Raw genomic sequence first — 23,219 nt, forward strand, 5'->3', positions numbered from 1 at the left:
ATCTTCAGTTTTAAAATTTCAGCTACTGAAGCACTTGGCTGAGTATTTGATTTGCATAATTTATGGCATTCAGAAGAATTTACATAGCATCTGCCATGAACATTAATTAGCTTGTTGGTTCTTCGGCTGCTTGCATGATGTAAGGTGCTGTTCAGTGCATGTGCATGCATTTTTTTATTAGTGAATTCAAAATGTGTAGTAGTGCAAACTGCAAGATAAAGGCATGTTTTGTGCAGTAGAACTCCCAATCTACACACCATGTTTTGTACTTCAACATTGCTGTTTGTTTTCAGAAACCTAATTTCGTTCAGAAGTTCAAGTGTATGTTGAAGTTGTTTGTTTTACTTTTTTATTTCTAACTGAAATGCTCAAGTAATCAGCTAAATTGGTTCTTGAATATAAGGTACAATATTTTCAGACTTGAAAGATGGACATGCAAATAGCTGTTCAGTTTAAGCCATACATATTCTGAAAATTTTTCTTGGAAGTTTGCATTTTGATTCCAAGTAATGTGGGATACCTACTTGACTCTTGATTTATTATTGTTGCTATTTATCATCATAATTAATAAATTATTTTAGTGTATTTTTCTGTGATTTGATTAAGTTAGCTAGCATGTCTGTATTGCTGAACTGAAATAAAATATCAGAAGTGGATGGAATTAATATAAGCTTTTATAGATAAATAACTAGCTTTTTATATAGAAAGGCAGCTGGGTCACATTTTCAAACAGAAAAAAAATAAGTGTTTTTCACTCCTGCCTTCTTTGGTGGATTGGGCTGTTAAAAGGGTGCATTGATTCAATAATAAAGCTAGCCATTAAACTCTCACTATATGAAAAAAAATTTTAGTTGACATTCAGGTCCATGAAGTGTGGATCATAATTTAACAGATCCACTGTTTAAATTTGCTAATCTTAAAAACCAGAAATTCAAATATTTTTTCTAGCTTTAGGGCTGAACCTTCATACGCTTATAAATTCTATGTAATTTTGGGGATTAATGAAGTAATATAAAAATGTTGCTAAAACTCTTGTGATTGCTTACATAACTGATTTACTAAATTTTTAGCTGGATGCTCAGATTCATGATTCATGTAAAAAACCCTACATTGTTTTCCTACTCTTCCCAACACCCCATCACTCTCAAAACATAGTTCAATATAACTGATGTTACTTGCTCATTTAAGACCTGGCACTACTTAGTATTCTCATCTCTCCTTCACTTGAGTGGAAGATTAGATTCGAAACTGAGTGTATTGGCTTCTACCCAATCTTAATCTGTTTAAGTGCAACCCTGTGCAGTTCTAAGACTTAATGTGAGAAAAACTCTGTAATATAAAAGCTACAGGAATGTTTGGGATGTTCAGGTTTGCCATTGCAGTGTTTATTGTTTTTTGGGGCCGTTTCTGTTACTAACACTAAGTAATGCTGCATTTTAGGTTGAGTGCTATGACTACGATAGCGATGGGTCTCACGATCTCATAGGAAGTTTTCAAACCACAATGTCAAAACTGAAGGAAGCATCTCGGTCATCACCTGTAAGTGTTACATAGTCTAAGCTGCCTGTGTGTTCTTAATAAGCTGTTTTACTCATATGGGATCAAAACTTAGGTCACCTGACCTAAGTTCTATTAGGCTGCACCTTAATGCTACTGTAGTTGAGGCTGAATCAGCATTTACATTGTACGTCTGTTTTCCTGGGATTAATGTCTTGGTTACAATTTTTATTATGTGTCTAAATGCCCAAGCATCAGCGCAAAAAAATTTCACTAATCATAAAAATAAGCAAATAAAAAAAAATTAGATTGTCAAAAGACAGAATTCAGCATGACTTTAACCACAGTTAAAAGACCAAAACTTGTAATATTTTTTTCAAGTATTACTTAATCCTTTATTTTAAAATGTGGCACTTATTAACTATTATATGTACTTTAGTGAGTATGAGAAAATTCGGTATTTTTGCCAATGCACAAATGTTACTTAAGGTGTGTTACTTAAGGTGGCTTTTCTCTAAAGTGATATTACCCTTCCTGATCTTATGAACTATAACAATTTCCAAACCTTTTAATAGGCATGGTTTACCTGTAGGAGACAAAAGTTGGCATAGCAAATGTAACAAAAGTATTTTTTTTATGGATATGTGTGCTATCAAAATGTTTTGCCATATTTTCTTTTATTTCTGTAAAACCTGCAGAACTATTTCTGCATTAAAAGTACTGTATACAAGGTCTGTATACAAGTGCAGGCTTGTACTTTTCTAATACTTTGTGTGTTGTATTTTTACTAAATAATAAAAATAATAATAATTCCAGCCACAGCTGCTGGAAACACTGATGCTTTTTTTGAATTGCCATGTCTTTACCAAAAAGAAAGTTGTTAGCAAAATCCTCAGAGGGAGAATGGTAGAGAATTTATTTGTTTGTTTCAAATACAGTTGCCAAAACAAATGTATTTGTAACCTTTTGGGCAAGAGAGGATTTCTGTCTTGGGAATGTGTTTTTTTCTTGCTGATATTGGGCAGACGGGGTTTAATTTTGCAGGATTATGAAATGAACTGCATTTTTAATATAAGCCCAAAGTATCAGTTTTGAAATATTAAACTTGTTGCATAAATGATATTATAGCATTTTTGTTGGATTTGTTTGCATTCATGCAGGTTGAATTTGAGTGCATCAATGAAAAGAAGAGACAGAAGAAAAAGAGCTATAAAAACTCTGGCATTGTGAGCGTTAAGCATTGTGAGGTCAGTAATATATTCTGGTATGATTCTGTTTTTAAGTGTTAAGGCATAACAACTCTCATTTCGTATATCTTCCATCTTCAAACTGTAAGAAACTTTAAAATGTCTGTAAGTTCCAGACGCAGTAAATATTTAAGGGACTCTGATTCATGTAAGGAGACAAATTGAGAGCTGGATCACATATCTGTCCTCCCATGCCTTCACTTTCTCTTGAACAGAAAGGTTGCTTACCAGTTTGTAAAGTCATTCCTGAACCACTGCATTTCCCAACTCACCGTTTTATGTCAAAGTAAAATTGTGTAAATCTGTCATAATGTGTTATTTTATAAAATGAAAGTCCTGTGGGAGCTGCTTTGGTGTCTGTCTGGAGTTTTGTTAAAGGCCCAATTCTGATGCACTGAGTGTATGGTGGCACATGTTGCAAATATCCTCATTGCAGTGGATGGGTGGGATAGCTGTAGGGCAAAACTAGTGCTTTTCATTGGTAAAGATAACAAATCTGGAACCTCAGAAGTTGCTACAATAATACTAGCTGGGTTTTTTTCCCATCGAATAAAACAAAATTTCTATCTTCCTATTTTTAGATCATTGTAGAATGCACATTCCTTGATTACATCATGGGTGGGTGTCAGCTGAATTTCACAGTAAGTTAAATCATTTGTATGAAGTACCTTTTGAGTTTTGGAACAAATTGAAGTATAGAATTGATTGGCTGTCTGCTTTATTTGATTATTGTATTTTTTTGTTGTTGTTGACTTCATTTTTGTTCTGCAGAATGGAGCAGGAAGGTATTTTGCCAGAGTGCTTCTAGTCTGTTTAAAAAAAAATAGTCTGTTTAAAAAAAAAAATAGTTTTTGCCTAGTCATCTAGGCAAAAAGTTCTGAACCTCTGGTTATGTTCATTAGGAACTAGCTAAGTTGTGTGGATGGAGACCAAGGAGAAATTTACAGTTCTTTGAAAGCAACATGCAGAGGTCATCATATGGATGAGGACTCTTAAGTTATGTAATTTGTGAACCAAGTGCAACACAAATAACAGTAAGATATCTTCATCTTAGTAATATGCTTCATCACAAAAGCAAAGACCTGTTGAAGTCAGAGAAAGAACTCTCTAGGCTTCTGCGGAGCCTGACTAGTTGAACTTCTGAGAAGAAAGGTGTGTGTGGCAAGATAGAGAATGAAATTCATTTACCAGCTTTTGAAGAGCTGCTGTGAATAGTAACTGAAAGTAAACACAGTGAAAACCTGACAGGATGCCCAGAGAAGCTATAGATGCCCCATCTCTGGAAGTGTTCAAGGCCAAGTTGGATGGGGCTTTGGGCAACCTGGTCTTGTAAAAACTGTCCCTGCCCATGGCAGGGGGTTTGGAACTAGGTGATCCTTAAGGCCTCTTCCAAGCCAAACCATTCTGTGATTCAGATGAAAGTAATTTCAACCCTTCTGGAGAGATGCAGAGCTTTTGAGGGTTTTGTAGTGGCATTGTTTTAAGAATGTTAATATTCCAAGAAACCTGCATCCAAGTACTGTGCCTGTTAGATTTGTAGATGTCCTTTTTACTACTCTTTCATGATTTTCACTTTGGCTTTGCCAGAGATAAGAAGCATAATTTAACTTTTAAGACCAATCAGATATAAATACTGCATTTGACAGGTGGGGATAGATTTTACAGGCTCCAATGGAGACCCTCGCTCTCCAGACTCTCTGCATTACCTCAGCCCTAATGGAGTTAATGAATACTTAACAGCCATTTGGTCTGTCGGGATGGTCATTCAGGATTACGATACGTAAGTGTTAGATTTTTATTTGGATCATTTTTTTAGGTATGTATAGACATTTGTGGTAGTTTTTTAAACCAGTGTTGAAGATGCCTGCAGATGTACTGGAATGAAATTTCTGAGCTAAGCTATAGAACTAAAAAATAATAATCACTGTACCATCATAAAATTGCAAGTATAAGCTTGTGTTTACTTCAGACAAGCAGGGCTTTTCATATGTGATGAAAAGAGCAGCATTCATTAACTAACTGCTTGCATTCTTGCCAGTTTGGTGTTAAAGACTAGTTTTGGTCCTAGAAACATTTGCAGTGGGGAAGTTCCATTTAATTGTGCCTCTTAAATTGCATTTTTAATAATGAAAAGCAGCACTGATAACTAAACTTATGGAACTAGGGCAACTTTTAATGGAAGCCACTGACTTTGTTTTCTTTAAAATTGCTTTTTTAGAGATAAGATGTTTCCAGCTTTTGGATTTGGTGCACAAATTCCTCCTTCCTTTCAGGTAATGGAACGTGTAAATGCACTACCTAGGACAGCTGAAAGCACTTACTTCAGGAGGAGATTGTATATACAGTCCTGACTATGTCTTCTGTGTCTTCACAGGTGTCTCATGAGTTCCCAATAAATTTTAACCCATCAAACCCATTCTGTAATGGTAAGTCTGAGAAAGTAACATCAGACTTAGAGAGTAAAATGCCTAAGGTGGAGGCATAAAGACACTTGAAAAGTGAACGAAGCATGTTGTTCTAATTAAATAATTAGTTTCAGTCCTGTAGCAGGAAACAATTTGATAACCAATTTCTTACTTATGAGAAATAGCATGGCATCTGTCTTCTGTAATGATTTGTGAAAGAAGTGGTTTAAACAACCAGGGCACAGGGCTGGGAACAGTTCTCTTGTGCTGTCAAGCCACTTTATTCTACTTTGCTGCTGGTGTGGAGTTGTCTGGTTTGAGTGTTGTGCTGCTAATGCCTGTTCAGTGTGGCCTCTCTGATCACACTACCAACCACCACAAGCTGCCAGGTGAAGAGAAGTGCTGTAATTCAATTTCACACCCTTGAGCATACAGTATTTGGCCTTTCTGTTCACACAAAGCCAGTCATGTTATGCATGTGCCTTAAGCATTGGTCAAGCTGAAAGCCTCCATTGCTCGTGAATATATTTTTTTTCCACCATGGTTAGTTTTAAGTTTTGGCATCATCACTTCAAGTAATGATTTATACAGCTTTAGAAAAATCAAGTACTTCAAAATATCCTAATTCGAATATGAAAAAAAAGAAAGATTTGTTTCTCTTCTCTAGGGATCCAAGGCATTGTTGATGCATATCGAGCCTGTCTTCCTCAAGTGAGGTTATATGGACCAACAAATTTTTCTCCAATTATAAATCACGTGGCAAGATTTGCTGCTGCAGCTACTCAACAGCAAACAGCATCTGTAAGTTCTTTATGGTATTGTGTGTTTTTCTTACCTTTTTATTTTCCTTCTAGTTTCTAAATACTTCTTTTCTCTTTTAAATTTATAAGTGTATTCATTTGACAGTTGGCCCTTTACCTTGTGAAAAGGTGTTTGTTACCCTTACGATAAAAACTAATTTTTTTTTCCATTGTACATAACAGTCCTCTCATCAATTAACTAAATAAACTCTTCAGATTTGAAATAGAATCTTAAAAATACAGAATACCTTTATGGTATCTTCTGTTCAAAGCTCTTGCAGTACTATACAGATATTAAAGTCTAATTTAAGCCTTTATATCTAAGAGAGTGGTTTAACCTCAGCTGAGGAAAAAAAATCAACTGGACTTAGTTTCACATCAGAGAGCTGCAAGAGAGGATTAACTAAGATAGTGAAGAAGTAGATGGTATAGCTCCTGACATCTAGGTACCAAAACAGATACTTAGCTGTGCTATAAAGGTTTAGGTGCTGTATGGGCTGTGCCTTTCTCCATATTAAAATTGTATACGTGAGTTGTTGACCATATTAAAAATAGAAAGTCTGAAAACCAAGTCTTGAGTATTCAGTCATGTAGATAATAATGCATGGAAGTTCAGAAAATCCTAAATCATTGATGACAGCAAATACCGGTGTATTTGATGTCATGTAAAATCAGACAATAATCAGCTATTTTTACATGGAAAATTGTCTGTGGAAACCAATTTGAAAAAAAGCTATGGATTTTTATATGCCACGAGGCTGGAAAGGTTTTGCCTTGGTAGTCTTGCATTAGCCTAGTAGCTGTCATACACATATATATATATATGCATATATATATAATATATGTGTGTTTATATCTTAATAAAAGTAGCAAACCTCTCGTCAGTTTTGGTTTGGTTTGTTTGGGTTTTTTTTAACTTTTATTTCTGAGCATGTAGTATGCCTAGCAAGAGATTTATTTTTCCTGCCTGAAAGGATGTATTGAAGACAATTTGCTACCTTGGCATTTAATACACATCATAGTCATTTTGGATTCGCCTTTGATTCTGATGTGGTTTTTTTTCCAATATGGAGCAAGTATGAGAAGAGAGAAATAAATCCAATGTGATGTGCCATCCTGCTGCTGTTACTTATAGCTTTCTGTGGTCATAACTGCTTTATAGATGTTCTTGCTGGAGTTGGGGAATGGACTAGCAGAAAGCAGGGAGAAAAAGTGATACCTAAACAGACAGGATAAGGGAAGAACAATTATTTGGAGGCAGATAAAGGCCATTGGGAAGGAAAGTACTGAAGAGAAACTTCTAAGAATACTGAGAGTATCTTTGGGACTTGAATTTGTGCTGTTCAGTAATTGTCTGCAATGAACCAAGTGAGGGAAGACTAGAAATTCAGAAAGCATTTGATAATCTTCAGATTTTGTACTTCTAGTTCATTTTTGGTGCTCCAATCCAGAACAGAAGCTAAGATGCCAACTTCTAGAAGCCCCAACAGAATAGTGGAAGCAACTCAGGTGGTACTTAATTAAATTACTGATGTACTACAAAGTAATCTCAGACACATTGATAATTAATTTCATGAAGTAGCTAGAAAATGTGATTAAAGGAATTTGAAAATGGCTGTGTTTTTCAACACTAAAAGGTGTGATTTAGGATTTTTTGGGATACAATGAATGAAGTAAAGGGAAGTGTTTCAGAATGGTATTGATAGACCAGAAAGGAAACATATACAAGTTTCAAAGGTGTTATCTTTCCAAAACCTCAATAAACTGCCTTCTATCCCAGAACAAATAATGGGAAAATAGGTTAACTGTTGGTTTGTCTGGGGATTTTGGAGAGAAAGAAGGGTCATACCGTTGGGTTTTTGGATGGTGGCTATGTAACGATGACTTCTTTTAAAAAATTATGTTGTCCTTATGAGCTTCTTCAGACTGTACAGGTGAAGCCTGACTGGAAATCAGATGTTTGATTGTAAAATTCAGTGAGCACATTGAACATGCTAAAGTGACAACACTACGTAGTCTGTATGTGGGTTTTTCTAAGTGTACATGCCTAAATGTGTTACTTCTTTGTCATAACACTGTGTTTATTGATTTGACAGCAATACTTTATACTTCTGATCATAACGGATGGTGTGATAACAGACCTTGATCAAACTCGAACTGCCATAGTTAATGCTTCAAAACTGCCCATGTCCATCATCATTGTTGGTGTTGGAGGAGCAGACTTTGGTGCTATGGAGTTTCTTGATGGTGATGATGGAGTTCTTAGGTCCTCGTCAGGAGAACCAGCTGTCAGAGACATTGTCCAGTTTGTGCCATTCAGGAAGTTCCAAAATGTAAGTAATCTTACTGATACGCTTAATAAGTATTTTAGAAGTATGCTGGGCTTGCTAGGATGTCCTACATCTAGTCCTAAGCTTTTGTGGTGTGCCCAGTATGAGCTCTGAGACAAATCTTTATCAAATGCTAAATAAACCCAAAAACCCCTCAGTTTCTGGTTCCAGCACTGCCTTTCTGACTAGTTGCTGCAGCTGTATGACCTTTGTAGAACTCTCTCAGACTTGATTAGACAAATGGATGTGTTTTGCATTTGTGAGGAAGAACTTACTATGGTTTTGTTCTTATGGTAATTTTTCTTTTTATTGTGGGTGCCCATTTGTGTGTGTGGTTTAGTCTCACAATTTAGTGTAGTATTAAAATTCAAGGCCAAGTCATAATCAGTAGAAGCTCTGTGTGCCCATAGTAGTGGTGGTAGTTTTCATTTTCATAAAAGTCAATATAAAAAAAAAAAAGGTGGTGAAAGAATGAAGTACTGATATTTTTTAATTTCTATAAAACCCAATAAAGTATGTGTAGGCTAATATAAGTCAACTTTTAAGCATCATATTGTTGGAAAAAGTTGACTTAAATAAAAATCACCAAAATTTCCTCAGGATGGGTGAGATAAAATCAGTATTTTTATTTCCATCCTAATATATTCTAATTTTCATGTCTTAGTAGTAACTTGCGTACTAGTTTGAAAACAAACCAGTGGGAGGCATCAAGTCAGAATAACAATTTAATGGGGAAATTAAAGAAAAGGAAAAAAAACTAAAAGAAAACGCTGGTTCAAACTGACAGAGTCAAGATACAACCTGAGTCCCTGTTAGGCAGGGTGGTGGTAGCAGTCTGGTAGAATGGTGGCTGCAGTCCTCTGAAGCGGTGATCCTGTAGAAAAAGGGTCTGCTCTTCCTCAGAAGGTCCAGTGCAGGCTGTGTAGCTCCTGTCCCTTGGAAATCCAGTGGAAAGGGTTCTCTCTGGTGCTCAGAATCTCAGATTATATCCACGATGGGATGCTTGGTTCCTCCCTCTGGGTGGAGCATCTCACAATGGGGTAATGAGTCATGAGGCCAAGTGTTGATTAGGCTCATTAACAGAAGATAGTCCAGAGGGAGTTATCTCTGAGTCATGCAGCAGAACAATGATGGGCCATTAACAGAAGATAGTCTGGGGGGAGGAGGCAAGGAAACACTGCCCCACCTGATTTCAACAGCTCCTGAGGCTGGTAATAGAATACACTGCAACCCAGGACAAGGAGTTAATAATACTCCTTATGACTTCTTTATTTTGCTTTTATATTTTTACTTTTGATACACATTCTTTGTTTAATCTTAGAGTAACTCAGGCAAACTGAAATGAGAAAGCGAGAGCAAAACCAATACACAATATGCTTATCAAGTAATGCACTTGGATGTAGATTAACTAGGGTCAATATTCAGTATAATATTACATATTCAAATGCTTTCAGTTTCTAGAAAAAGAGATGTTTTTTTCTTATGGATACTTAGTCTTCCAGTAAAAACAGTATCTCCAGAGGAGCTGCTCCATAGAAATACAGTTATTGTGGATGATACTTGGTGCAAAAGATTGCAGATGATTTAGACAAGTCCCTGAAGGGCCATCTTAAGCAGACAGTGGAAGTATGTTTACATGGCTGAAGTCTGATACCTGCACTGTGCATTTCATATGACAAAAGATGTCTTCAGACATGGCAGCCTTTTGAGCGCTCAGCTCCTGTTACTTCTGTGGCACAAGACAGCCATCTGATTGGTGGTGACAGGGGGAGAAGGTAAAGCTGACAGGGAAGCTTCCATCTGTCATGTCACACAAGGGCACTGTGTAAAGTCCTCTGTAAAATGTCAGACTTTAAGTTGGCCTTCCAGAGGAGGTGCTTATTACTTGCCTTAGAATCTTTGTTAGCAGTGGTGAAAGCTAAAGCTTTGTGTTCTTTTTTTATAAGTCTCCCAAAGAAGCTCTGGCTCAGTGTGTCCTGGCAGAAGTCCCTCAGCAAGTGGTGAACTACTTCAGCACCTACAAACTTCAACCTCCTAAGAATCCTGCTGCAAAATGATTGGGCTGAGCAGAGGAGAGACTTTGTGCTTGCTTTACTTGCTGTATTTACAGACTTTGGTTCTCGATATACTTCTGTATACATGTACACATGCCTCTTTATTGTAATGTCTTAGCTTTTGCCTACAAATCACTTTGCCAAGTTTGCCTTTTAAGGGCCAAAATTGTAATGGTGTTTAGATTTGATGTTGATTTGAGAGACAGTGCTTGTATGGATGCATTTCATTTTGAAGAGTGGAAAAAAATTTCTATTAAGTCACCATAACAAAATTTTGACACAGGTGTTTCATATTCGGACAAGTGCCACAGAGTGTGAAGGCCCTCTTGCACACCTGCTTCTTGTTTGCCACTTCAGTGCCTTTGGGCAATGCCTGGGATTCAGGGTTGTGTGAACATAAACCAAAGAAGTCATTAAAATATATATTCTTTTATAGTATGCCTTCTCTTAAGGTAGTATGGAAATAACTAGGGTGAATCAAGGTAAACTGCTGTCATCTCAGAAGAATACTACTGGCCTTTGAGGCTACTACTGTAAGGCCTGTAAGATGTGTTCCAATGTGCAGTGTACTGGAAAATGGAAATTCCAGATTTTATTTTGGTAGGGTTTTTGTTTTGGGGTTTCTCCTCCCCTCCCGCCAAAACAGTCATGACTACTGATCTTTAAAGGGCTTTTTGTGCAGTAGGAATTCACTTTTCAGTTAAAAAGTTTTGTCTGATTTACGACTACATATTTTGAGGTAAAAGCAGATCTTCAAAGTGCTACCTGTATTTACTTTTGTCATATTTTGAATCATGCTGCTTTTCCATGAGCCCACTAGTGAAAAGTGCCTGCAAAAAACCCAATATTCCCTCTTTTGTGATCCAGTTAAAACCCAGAAGATTAAAGAAAATTAAGTCTCTGTGTATAAACTCGAAAGAACTTTGAAGGTTCAAAATATACCCAAAAATGAGATTAAAGCCAAATGAGGTTTGTTGGTGCCATAAAATGGATATATTCTATTTAATAGTATAAGAGGCAGAGAGAAAGAAAAAGAAAGAAATAGAGAAAGAAGTGTGTGTGAGGGGTGAGGGAGGCAGGGAGAGGCGACAGGGGTTAGATGGAATCATATCACCCATCTGAGGGTCCCAACGATGTCTCATTGCTCCCCTCCCTCTGGTCTTCTTGGTGGTGAGGGTCCCCTGTCGCCATGGCCACGCCATCACACGCTGAGCAGTATAGAATCCTATGGATTAATAGACACTTCGGGCAGGTGGGAACGCCCACGTGCCTCCCTTGCAGGGGCCCAGTTTGACATCGTCCCTTGCAACACTGAGGATATGTTGCATCATCTCTGGTGCAGGGTCTGGGGACCCCTTTGGGGGTCTTTGATGGGCCATGACACCCCCTCTGTCCTTCATGTGGATGCAGCTTCTCCCGGGTGAAGGGGCCCCTCAGCTGGGCTCCTCTGCACAGCAGAGGGTGGGTGTTACCCGCCTTGGACCAGAGGGATTTTCACCACACACCCAAAGCCTCTCTCCCACCCTTTGGTGGGAGAGTTTGTGTGAGCCTGGCAGCTGAAAGCCCTGGGGCCATGATCCCCACTCCTGAGGTGTTAAGCCTGTGCTTTGTGAATGTCCCCAGCTCTGAGTTGTTACTTTTTCTTATCTTCATCAGCAAGGGGTCCAGGGCCTCTCAGAGCCCCCACACATTCAGGATGTGGTAGTCTTCTTCGAAGCTTTTCTAATACAGTTTTAAAAGTCCTTCAAGAAAATGTTTAAGTCATAAGCTATAATATTTCAGTCTCTGACACCCTCTTTCTCTCCTTTTAGGAAGGCATAAGAAAGTCAAGTCTCTCAAGCCCTAATCCTGTAATCATACTGCATTTCTCTAGGGCAAACAATTTCTGTTTTATTTACTTGGGTTGAGTTTTCCCTTCACCTTTTATACCAAGCATAAATCATGTTGTCTTTGCTTAGTGGACGGATAAAGGTTTCATGTCCCCCAGTTGCATACTGCTTGCTGAGGATCTCTTCTGATCCTGCCACTGTGTGTCACATAAGTGGATGGAAAGGTCACATTTATCATTTCTGAAATGCCAATCTTGAACATTAATTTTACAGTTTCACGTTTGAAGTGGTTTAGAGTTAGACATCCAGCATCTCATGTGGATGGTCTGGCTGTAGTATGTAAGAACAGAATTGGCTAATGCTAAATTTAGCACATTTGGACACGCAAGATTTCACCAGGTCATAGTATATTTGACTTTTAGTTGCTGGAGCTGCTTAGTGTGGTTTTGGTTTGGTTTTTCTTTTTAACATTTATAATCCTGTCAAAAGTCTGAATTCACATTAATGTTGATGGATGAAAGATATTTGTATTGAGATTATCTTACACAAGACATATCAAATGCTTTGTAGACAATTGACATTTATTAATCAATCATGAATGGATATATTATCCATGTACTCCATTTTCCTTGGTGGAAGGACATCCTAAATACTATCAAGTAGTGGAATACTAAGGAAGAGAGTTTGATTCATATTAAGCCAAGTTCTTTCTTTTTTTAAATGTAATTCATGTATTTATGTAAAAAAATCTGTAATCATCTTTTTATCGGAGTAGTGAAAATCTGTTACTACTTTATGTATAAATTGCAATGAAGTGTCATATCAGATAAGTAACCCAAAATATTGAGATAAGGAAGTTACTATAACAAACCTAAATCACACTGCTGCAAATTGAGAGTGTATGAGAAAGCTGTTTCACAGCTACCTGCTCCATGTACAGAGAGGACTGGATGCAGTTTTAATGCTTTGTCTACATTAATTGAGGTGGATGAGTACTACTGATAGGAGTACAGGATTCTACTGAAGTTCCTCTGAGCTGTCTGCCAAAAATATAATGCTGCACCTGAGTTGTTACCAATTCTGTTTTAAGTTGCCATGGAAGTGCATTTAAATGTGTTAGTATGTATTACTATACTAAGTATCTGCTGCACATAAAAGAAAACCTGTTGTCTGTATTCTATACATAAATTCTGAGTTTCTACAGTAGAGACTTCATCATCTCTTATTAGAGAATTGCTTCCATGTTCCTTAAGCTTAAGGAGTTAAATAGCATAATAGCAAAGACACCTAGTTCTCAATGTGCCCTTTTGTTTGTAAATTAAGTGTTTCAGACAGGACTGTGGCAAGAACTGGTATGACTTAGAGGTGTACAGCTAATGCCTGTTGAAAACTTCCAGGGTAGGCTGAAGTGATATTCTGAGTGAAGAAATGCAGCAGATTGTGATTTAAGGGGAAGGGGGGTTACTATGTTGTTTTGCCATTTTTCTTTTGTTTATTTTTACGTGTAAAAAATGCATTAAGAGCTTGAGGGTGACAAAGCAAAATACTGTCCAGGTTTTGTAAAGTGAATGTGCTTGTAGGTCACTGGCACCACCTTGTGATTAAAGTGATGTATGGCAGTCTTGGTCATCAAATGCTTTTTGCCATGTATTGGTCATAATATATACGTGTACAGCAGAGAGCTCACCTGTAACCAGAATTTTGTACTTTTATATGTATTTCAGTTCTGATGATGTTAACTGATTTACAATGCCTGTGCATTAAAATGATCATTTCAGTATGCTGTTCTGTGGTGCTTTTGTATTCAGCATGTTGTGTGTCATGCTAAATGCTGCTTTTGTGATTCCTATGGTGAGTATGCCACGAATTTATAACAAATACAAAAGGGAGAAAAAAAATGCCTTTCCACTTAGTGGTTATGACTCTTCAGTTTATTCTTCATAAAGCATCTTATACTGGCTTGGAGCAGGAAGATATTCTGAAGCTGGACAATTTTAACTCTGACTGTTTCATGCTCTGTACCACATTAGAGTTCTCTCATGCATACTATTTCATACAATTATTATCAGGTTTTCCAATACTTTTTTCCCAGACGAAGTCTACATTTTAGTTAGAGAGGCATAGAGATGTGGTTATTTGTAGTTTTCAAATACATTATCCTACTCCCTCCTTCAGTTTCTTTACATTCAAGTGTAGTCAAGTCTGAGGGACTCAACTGCGACATTAAGAGAGACAGGAGACAGTGTGGCAGTGGAATGTGATGCCACACAGAGCCTGAGACAGCTTTGATACTGGGAACTGCATCTTCTAAGTGCACCATAGTAATTCATTCTGCTTCTTCACCAGTCAGGAATCTATAGGGTAGAATTAGTTCCTGAAAGAATTTATTACATCTTACATCTTGACCTTCATTGCACCGTTCCTTCTGGTGAAAACCTTACAAATAGTTGCAACTTTGATTCGTGGAGCCTTCTTGTGCCTGCCAACCCTAAGAATGGAGGAATTGTGGGAAGAGGAAAATACCCCAACAATAGAAAAGTTGGATGTCAGAGAAAACCAGATGGATGTTCTTTATGTGTGCCCACTTTCTTCTGCACTGATGCTTCCCCTATTTTGTTTTGGGTCTAAGGAACTCAAGAGCTGTGCATAACTTAGTAATCTTGCAGACAGAACTGTCAGACTTCTCTGCAATCCTGGGATGCTGTGAGCTGTAGCAAAGCAGCAATTCCTGGGAAGCTCTGTCACTGCAGTGAAGCACTTGCTGCTGCAGTCTCAGCCTTTACTTTGTAATTTATGTCAGTGTGTGATTGACGAACTTAAATATGCCCACAGGGAAAATGTTCGAAATTACCTGGTAGCATCTGTGTAGGCAGAAGGGAATCAGTTCTTTTCAATGAGAATGAGCTTTACTTGTTCATATAAAAATGTTAAAATATAGGGAATATTTTCCTTCTTCCATAATGCTTTGACAACCCCCTCTCAAAAAAAAAAAAAAAAGATGTGAAACTATATATTGTAATTAATTAATCGATTATTATTATTCATAGGAGGCCTCATTCATGAAGCAGTTCTGCAGTACTTCTGATCTTGAGATTTCATTGAGAAAGTCCTGAATGTGCAATAGATGAATAATTCTTTATGAAACAATTTAAAATTTTCTCCCTCTATTGTGATGTCCTTTTTTCTTACATATCAAATAACAAGTAGCATACAAATAAAGATGGTTCTCTCCACAAAGCAGTTGAACCTTCACCTCACTGCTAATGCAGCAGAACTTTCTTTTGATAGAGATTAGGGTTTTGGTCAGGTCAGAGGATTGTGGAATATGCAACATATGGAATTCAGTCATCCGGCTTTTCCTTGGGCAAACTTCCAGCTTTGCCTGTGATTGCAGAAGTTGAAAGGCTTTAAAGCACAGGGCTACAGAATGCATAGCCTGCAAGGTCATATATAGCTTGCAAAGTGAGTGTTTAATTTTGGCCTGGTGCCTTCTTTGGTTGGCTGGTCAGCCAAGGAGCTGTGAAGCCTGCCCTTGCCACTTCTTGGCTTGGCCTCTGCATAATGTTTTTAATTAACAAAACTGTTCATCCAGTGGGGTCAGAAAGGGGATTGGGAGAGAGAGGGTATGCAAACCCGTGGAAGAAAAGAAAGTAGTTGGGAGTTAAGCTTAAAACACAGCTTCAAGCTTTTGTGTAATACTGCATCTGAGACTGATGAGTAGATGCACAAGGTTGGCAGTGTGGGAGCTCCTGGATGGGAGGCTGTATCCCACAGCTGTGGCACTCATAAAGGATTTACTGTAGTTCACAAGTGTGATGTAGCTAAGACAGAGAAGACACAGGTTTCTCTTTGCACCATTAGTCAAAGTCTATGATGTAGGTGAGCATTGGTTGAAACTTTGCAACACAGAGCCAGAAAGGGTAAATCCTGCTTTTTATAAAATAGCTTTTATTTTTGAAGTGACTGGTTTAGATACCAAGATTTTTCGGACAGCCATATCAAGTGCTTACTTTTCAGAGAGCATGCCCAAACCCTTAACGAGATCAAGCAAGTAAACCAGCAGCCCAAAGTTACAGGTCACCTCTGGAGGGTCAGCTACCTAAGTCTTTCCCATGTTAATTTGCCAGAGTCAAAGACAGCTGGAGCAGATGTTTATGCATTCAGAGGGCTGGTAATAATTCTGCAATCTGCTTCCCTCTTGCGGATTTTGTGATTTATTTTTTGACAATGGTTTTGTTATGTTGCTCTCTGTCCCAAGGTTAAACATCCCAAAACACACCACCTGCTGTCCGCTCTGAGCCACGCTAGCCACAAACCCAGGTCACTGATTAGAAGTATAAGGGGAGGAGAGAGGAGGATAGAGAGGAGCATAGGGAACCTTAGCAACAGTAGGGCAGTAGCAAGGAAAAGGATAACTATGGGAAGGTAAAGGAGAAAACAGAAAAGAATACATACAAAAGAGCAAACTGAGCAACAGGAACAACAGTAAGAAAAAGCAAGGATAATGAGGAGAGGGAGGAGGAGTAGTAGGAACAAGACAGAGTAAGAGAAAAGGGAGAGCATGGTTAAACCAAGAAACAAGTGGTTGTGGAATACAATCTGAGTTTTAATTTCTAATACACCAAAAGTTCTCTCTTTGATGTCAAGGTTAAGAATATAAATAATTTGTGCAGTTGTGCCAGGAGAGGAGGGCAAGAAGAGGAGCTGGAGTAGATTTTTCTCATGAGTAGCCTCTACTTTTATCTTATGTACCCAAAAGCAAAGTCCAGCCAGCCCTCTGAATGTAGCAAGACAATAGATGGGGCCACGCCCCAAAGCACCATCTATTTATTTTCTTTCTCTTTAATTTCAACTTTAAGGATCTCTCCTTCTCCTGCTCTGGGGGATGGTGTCATACTAATGATCAGAGACTCCTTACTGGTTGCTCTCTGTATAACTGCAGGTTTAGCATCTGCATTTGGCTTTTCCTTTTGAGCAGGGGGTGCAGAGGAGACTGGGGGCTCCACAGGCTTCTTCTCCTCTTCTTTAGGCTTGGTCTCTGTTTCAGTTTGAGTTTCCTAGAAACAAGAAGTTTAATGTTTTCCAATACTGCAGAAGAAATTCAGGAAGTAGTTCTGTTCTGTACATGCCATGGAAAGGCACAGCATGGCAACTGTATTAATGGCATACAACACATGTAAATTTCTATTCAGATGCTGAAAATTGGTTTCTAAATGAAAAATGCAATTTCAGAATCAGAATATCAGTATAAAACCTAGGAAATGCTTGTGGATATTCATAGTGTCTGCTTCTTACTAATATAGAGGGATGAAGCACATCCCTCTATGTGGGGTATTCCCAGCCCCGCCCTGGAGGGACATCTGTTGAGATAAGGAGAGTGCCTAAACCTCCCAGCAGGACCCCCCTGGGAAGGCAGCTACTCTGCAGTTATGGCGAGAAGACAGACCCAGAATCCTCTGGGAGACCCTATGCAGATCCTCTGTAACCCATTGGCCTCTACCCTCTGACACCCACCCCCTGTATCCCTATAAAGCTAACCCCCTGCCCCTGCAAGGGCAGAGAGATGCTCATCCCTGGCTCCCCTTCGCCGGAGTATGGACCGATAAAGCTGCCCCGTGCAGAACAGCTACACGGGCCTCTCGTCTCTCTGCCTGGTCTGGCCTGGAGGCTGCCCTGCAGAGCTGAGCTGGAATCACGAGCTGACAATCACTAAAGAGCTGACAGCTTCTGCACGGGCCCTCCTAGCTGGCAGCTGAGGGAAGGGAAGACGATCCTCCACGGGACCATCTCTCCGGACCGGTCACCTCTTCCTCGGTCAGAGCTACTGACCCCTCACCAGCTGTCATACCTCTATATTACTAAGAAGCACATCCCTCTATAGAGGGATGGGGCACAGAACCCTTCCTTAGGTCTTGCCTTCCTTTATGTGCTTACACTAGTGGAGAAAGAAAGAGTGTCATGTAAATCTTGACATACTTGACTGCCCCAATTGCTTGGCCAAACCTGTTTGCTATTAAGTTCACAAATACACTCTGAATTGAGCAGTATTTCTGCTCCAATCGTAGTGTTGTAGTCATTTGTGGAAGCAAAGTGCAAAGCTCTTTATTAAACTTAAATATAACCACAGCTATTTCAGCTATAAAGAAAAGAATTCTGCCACCTTTAGGTAAATATTTAGAAGTGAGCAGATTCTTATGAACATTAACATTTCTCAGAGCAGAGTATAATGTGGGAATTATTTTTCATCAGTTAAAACAGCAGCTTTCTCAGAAGTATGAGATATTAATCAGTTTTAGCTGTGTGGGGTACACTTTATATTTTGTCTTCAGGATTTTTAACAACCAGAGATCTGACACTGAATTGGAAAGTTCACCATGTGCCCGAGTGAGCTGGATCAGATTACTGTGTTTGGGTATTTCTGTATTTACTGTTGTTTACATAAAATTAGAAGATCAGATGCCCTTGAGGACTTTGTAAAATCCATTTATCCTTACTTTCTTAGAGGTTTTTTTGTTTGCTTGCTTTTTTCCCCTTGCTTTTGTTTTCTCTGGTCTGCATAAAGTCCAGGTTCAGAAAGATTGAGCCAAATTTTAGAATTAGTGTTTACAGAGATTAGGAAAAGTGATTATATTTCAGCTACTGGGAGGTTTTGCTGTTGATTGCAGCAAGGCTAAATCTTCATCTACTCTGTTTGCCCAAACCCTCTCAGTAGATTCTACTCTGTTTTCTGTGTCTTTACCTGAGTTTCTTGTTGTCTCTTCAGCTGCAGCAGCTTAGCAAAGCCCTCTTTTCCTCTTCCTCCAAGCATTGCTTTAAACAATTTTGGAGTTTCCTGTTTCTGCCCAAAGAGACTGGCCAAGCCCCGTGGTTGTTGCACTGGTGGTCCTGGAGGAGGTTTCCCCTTCTGCTTCAGCAGCACCCTGGAGGCAGAAGGGAATAAGAACACATAGCAGTGCTGTGAAAATGAGCAAAGTTCCCTCAAAGCTGAAATGTCACATTTATGCATGATAATCCAGTGGGGCTTTTTTGGTTCCCAGGTCCAGTGACAAGAGCAAAATTGGAAACACTAAAGGTTTTGCCCTAGGCTCTGGTAAAGTTGGAGGCAACTGTTCAAATTTGGAGTTGCTTACCTGTATCCTGGAATACAAGGTCTGGCTCAAATTAAGGTGTCACAAAACAGATGAAAGAGTTTTGCAAGGAAAGAAGAGGTGTGGAGGGGGATGGGTGCCCCATACCTGAGGTGGCAGTCTCTTATCTGGCCTTCTGGATGCAAATTCAGAGAGCATTTAGTGCTCTACTGGGAGTCCAGTTGACACTTGTGTAGGAAATACTTTACCAAACTAACTTCTAGCATGGCTCATCTCTCATAGGTCAGGTTAGACAGTGGTGCTTATTTTTGGACCTCTTCAGTAGAAGAAGACACCCTGACGATATAAAGACTACTGCCAATCTTGTGGCAGACTACATTTTCACACAGTTCTGTAGCTGTACTGATTTGCAGCCATAATGACAAGAAGTGAGAATGAATAGCAAGGGTAAAGATTAGATGGAAGATCTGAGATAGATGGACCAGTGAAAAGCAGAGGGTTCCCATGCTTTCAGTTTCTATTAGGTTACTGCACAGTTTTCAAGGCCACTTTTCTATCCTTGCAAAAGCCTTGACTTAAGGGTCTTTATGAGCAAGGACTGTACTCGCAGTCTGAAATACAGTAATCCCACAGTACTGTAATTTTCTCTAGTATCTTGTACTTTGGGAATTTCAGAAGTGAAGGCTTTACTTTTTTTTTTTTAATTTTGTTGTCATAAATTTTAAAAGAGCACTTCAGCATCTTGCATTATTATGTAAAAACCATACAGGGTTTTTACATAATAATACAGGGCCAATAATTTGGCCAGGTAATGATAGAACAAATTTCTTGCTTGAATAATGCTTTCAGTTTATTTCAAGGAGCTCTTTAAGGGTGTCAGATGACCGTAGAGAACTCTATTGTAAACCTTCCAGGGCAGAACAACTGGTTACTTCATTCCAAAACCAAACATAACCACAGTCTTGATGAAAACAGTGCACAAATTTCCTCTTGGTGCCTAGTTTTGGCAGAATTTGTGGATGCCTAGACAGGTGAGCAAAATCCATGTCCTCATGCACAGGGCAGGTACTCCATATCTTTAAACAGGATGTCCTCGTTTTAGGCTGATACCTAGAGAGGTCTTTGAGCTCAAATGAGAGTGCAGATACAAAAAGTGGATGATTAAGCTCCTTGGTTGAGAAAGGCTGTCTGGAGGAAACAGAATTTAATGAACGGGCAGAATATGCCTAGGGGGGACAAGAAAGCAGAAGAGGCAGTGTGGGACAGAGACAGAAATAACAAAGAATGATGGTCATACTACTGTTTAGATAAAAGCTGGAGAAAAGTCAGGAATGATACATGCTGGGATCACTGGTCAGTGGATTTGTTCCCCTTTTCTACCTATTAATGCTGGTTTTGAAAATTGAGCAGTCAGCCCATTCTGTGTCTGGGTTCCTTGTTCCTCAGGGGCATCATGATTCTCAAGATACTGTTGTTTGACTACCAGGGCTGTTACAACATGATGAATGCAGCCATTTGCTAGCACTTCTGAAAAACAAAACGGCTCTCCCGTGCTGTGTTTAGTCTTCTCTGGGGGGAATTTCAAGTCTGGGACCAACCTTCCAACCTTTGATAGCCATTCCAGGCAACAGCTGAGAACAACAGGAGTGCTGAAGCATACGAATAATGAAAAACTGTTTCAAGTATTTGGACCTTTTACAAGGTAGCAAGGTACTCATTGTGTCATAATTTTTATGACAAAATCTGACAATACTTTGCCTGTTCAAAGCTGTGAAAATGGTGATCCTAGAAAGCTACAGCCATAGGAAGGTGGGAAGCACTCTTGGTTTGAAATCCCATTTTGGAATGCTTTTGAACAAAATGCACAGGTATCAAATCTGTATAGTTCCATCTTGTCAGGCCTTACTTTAAATACATTCCTAACTGCTGCTTAAGGTTTTGGAAATGCATTCAAGTCTGTGATGCATTGAAGCATATCTCTGTAGAATTAATTGCCAGTGTTTTGTTGCATCTTTGAAAACCTATTCCTTAACTGACATCTGTCCTGCAGTTTCTTTCTTGACAATGTAAGGAGTCCTGATATGTATACTTATCTCCTATTTTTTTTGTTACCTTAAATACAATGCAGAAGGCAACTACCTTCAGGATTTCATTCTACTTACCACATTTCCACAGCCTTTGGGATTCTTTCCGAGACCATGTTTTCTGCTAGAAACTACCAGGCAAATCTGACCTCTAACACCAAATGTGTTTACAACTGTTACTTTTCCAAGAAACGAATGCAAATCATCTAGAAGTCACAACTGTCCATCCTACTGCTAAATGATATGATTTAAAAACTGTTATTAGGACATACTTTGCTTTCTTCATGAGAAGTTTTTCTGAGTCAGGATAGTTCACCAAGATTTCATTGAGTGTTTTCTTGTCCAGAATGAAAAGGTTGGCAAAACCATGAGCCACCACGTTGGCAGTCCTTCGATTTCCTCCACCTGCAGCTAATAGGCTGGAATGAAAATAAACCTCATCAGTCAGTGTTACTTGCCCTAGTGAGGAATCTCTTTGCTGGTGGTTCTCCATTAAAGTCACTGTAAAGCTCACTTATGGAGCTGGCTATTCTATCCAGTGTTCTGTAAAGGCCCTGTGCGGATGGGATTAGAAATCCCGTCTCAGGAAGGCAAATTGTCACTGTTGGTCAGGCAGATGCTAAGGACTGCGAAAAGTTTTGCTACGGAGGGACATTTCTGCTAAGAGATACCCACAGCTCGGGCTGCACTTGTTTTAGTCCTCATGTGAACTTGGCATTTCCTCAATTTTACTGCTGAAAGTTATTTGCATCAGTAGTAGAGCAGCATTATTTACAGAGAATGAATGATTCTCCCCCAAGGATTTTCATTTTCCTGAGTGAAAAACTTCTGTGGGGCTCTAGTTTTCAGTTTTCTCACATACCATATCTCACATTTGAATGTTGGCAAGTTAAATGATACATCTTAGGAAGGTCTTCCAGACTGACAGTTACAAATGTGTCTGCCAGAAAAAGAAGGCTATTTTGTTTTGAACGTAAGGCATTAGATCTGTTTAGCCAGCAGCAGTTGGCCAGAGGGAGGATATCTAAAAAAAAAAAAATAGATGTACAAATAAAAATAAATTGTTCATCTTGCACTAAGCAATTGAAGAGACTTCACTTCTCAGCTGTGCTGATAAGTAAGAGAATTTGCATTTTACTCTTAGTACTAAAATTGCTCTATCACTGTATTCAAGATCTACCCTAAAATTTGTCCTTTAAAGATTTCCCAATGAATGAATATTTTTGGAGAACATTTAGTATTATCTGAATTTGAAAGTTATTAATAAAAGATGTTCTGGGCCCCAGTAAACAGGAACTGATACCTATCTGAAGTAATAATCAAGGATATATAAATATTTGTTTCAATATTAAAGATATTTTTAGAACATATTTCCAACTATTGAATCATATAGATACTCTATTTAATTTATAAAGGATAGTAGGAAACCTCTGCAACTGTGTGTGCAAGGCTATTTTTACATGCTCACAGAGTGTTTTTCTGCAACTCAAGACAGCAATCAATACATGAACTGAAGCTGAAAATGCAGTTTATCATCTTCTTTTTACAATTCTGTACAATTCCTCAGACAGAATAAAACTCTTTGCACAGTAGGAAAAGCTGCTAAAGAAAATTGCAAACACCTTTTGAGCTCTGCTGAATCATTTCTCAAGAAGCCATTGAACAATCATTTTTAGTCTTTCCTAACAGAAAGCTCTTTTTATCAAGGTAGATGAGGACTAAAGAGATCAGGTTTTTCATTATGGTGATAATGTGAGGTGAATTTTACAAGTAAAGCAGTCTTTGCTCAAACAGAATTATCTTTGACGGAGGACTTACGTACTTCAGCATTCAATCTGGTTTGGTTAGTGTGTGAAGAGTTATATGACCAAATTTTTTAAAACAG

The 23,219-nt window shown here is 38.6% G+C and overlaps 2 protein-coding genes across 6 annotated transcripts in view; one reads left to right on the forward strand and one right to left on the reverse strand.

Annotated features, from left to right (window-relative positions):
• The window catches only part of CPNE3 (copine 3), a 31,757-nt gene extending 17,815 nt beyond the window's left edge, over positions 1-13,942 (forward strand). For all 5 annotated transcript variants that reach the window (XM_010405011.4, XM_019289146.3, XM_019289148.3 and 2 more), the window contains 9 exons: positions 1,441-1,539; positions 2,658-2,744; positions 3,326-3,385; positions 4,391-4,524; positions 4,963-5,017; positions 5,119-5,170; positions 5,817-5,950; positions 8,046-8,282; positions 10,226-13,942. In XM_010405011.4, coding sequence (XP_010403313.2) covers positions 1,441-1,539; positions 2,658-2,744; positions 3,326-3,385; positions 4,391-4,524; positions 4,963-5,017; positions 5,119-5,170; positions 5,817-5,950; positions 8,046-8,282; positions 10,226-10,336 — 969 coding nt within the window. In that variant the 3' untranslated portion in view covers positions 10,337-13,942. The remainder of the gene's footprint in view (positions 1-1,440; positions 1,540-2,657; positions 2,745-3,325; positions 3,386-4,390; positions 4,525-4,962; positions 5,018-5,118; positions 5,171-5,816; positions 5,951-8,045; positions 8,283-10,225) is intronic.
• A 136-nt stretch (positions 13,943-14,078) lies between these two features.
• CNGB3 (cyclic nucleotide gated channel subunit beta 3) overlaps positions 14,079-23,219 on the reverse strand; it is a 62,310-nt gene continuing 53,169 nt past the window's right edge. Inside the window, exons 16-18 of the mRNA XM_010405009.4 lie at positions 21,607-21,753; positions 18,902-19,082; positions 14,079-17,219 (exon numbers count right to left, since the gene is read on the reverse strand). Coding sequence (XP_010403311.2) covers positions 16,986-17,219; positions 18,902-19,082; positions 21,607-21,753 — 562 coding nt within the window. The 3' untranslated portion in view covers positions 14,079-16,985. The remainder of the gene's footprint in view (positions 17,220-18,901; positions 19,083-21,606; positions 21,754-23,219) is intronic.

This window comes from Corvus cornix, chromosome 2 (assembly GCF_000738735.6).
Source record: "Corvus cornix cornix isolate S_Up_H32 chromosome 2, ASM73873v5, whole genome shotgun sequence".
NCBI lineage: Eukaryota > Metazoa > Chordata > Aves > Passeriformes > Corvidae > Corvus > Corvus cornix.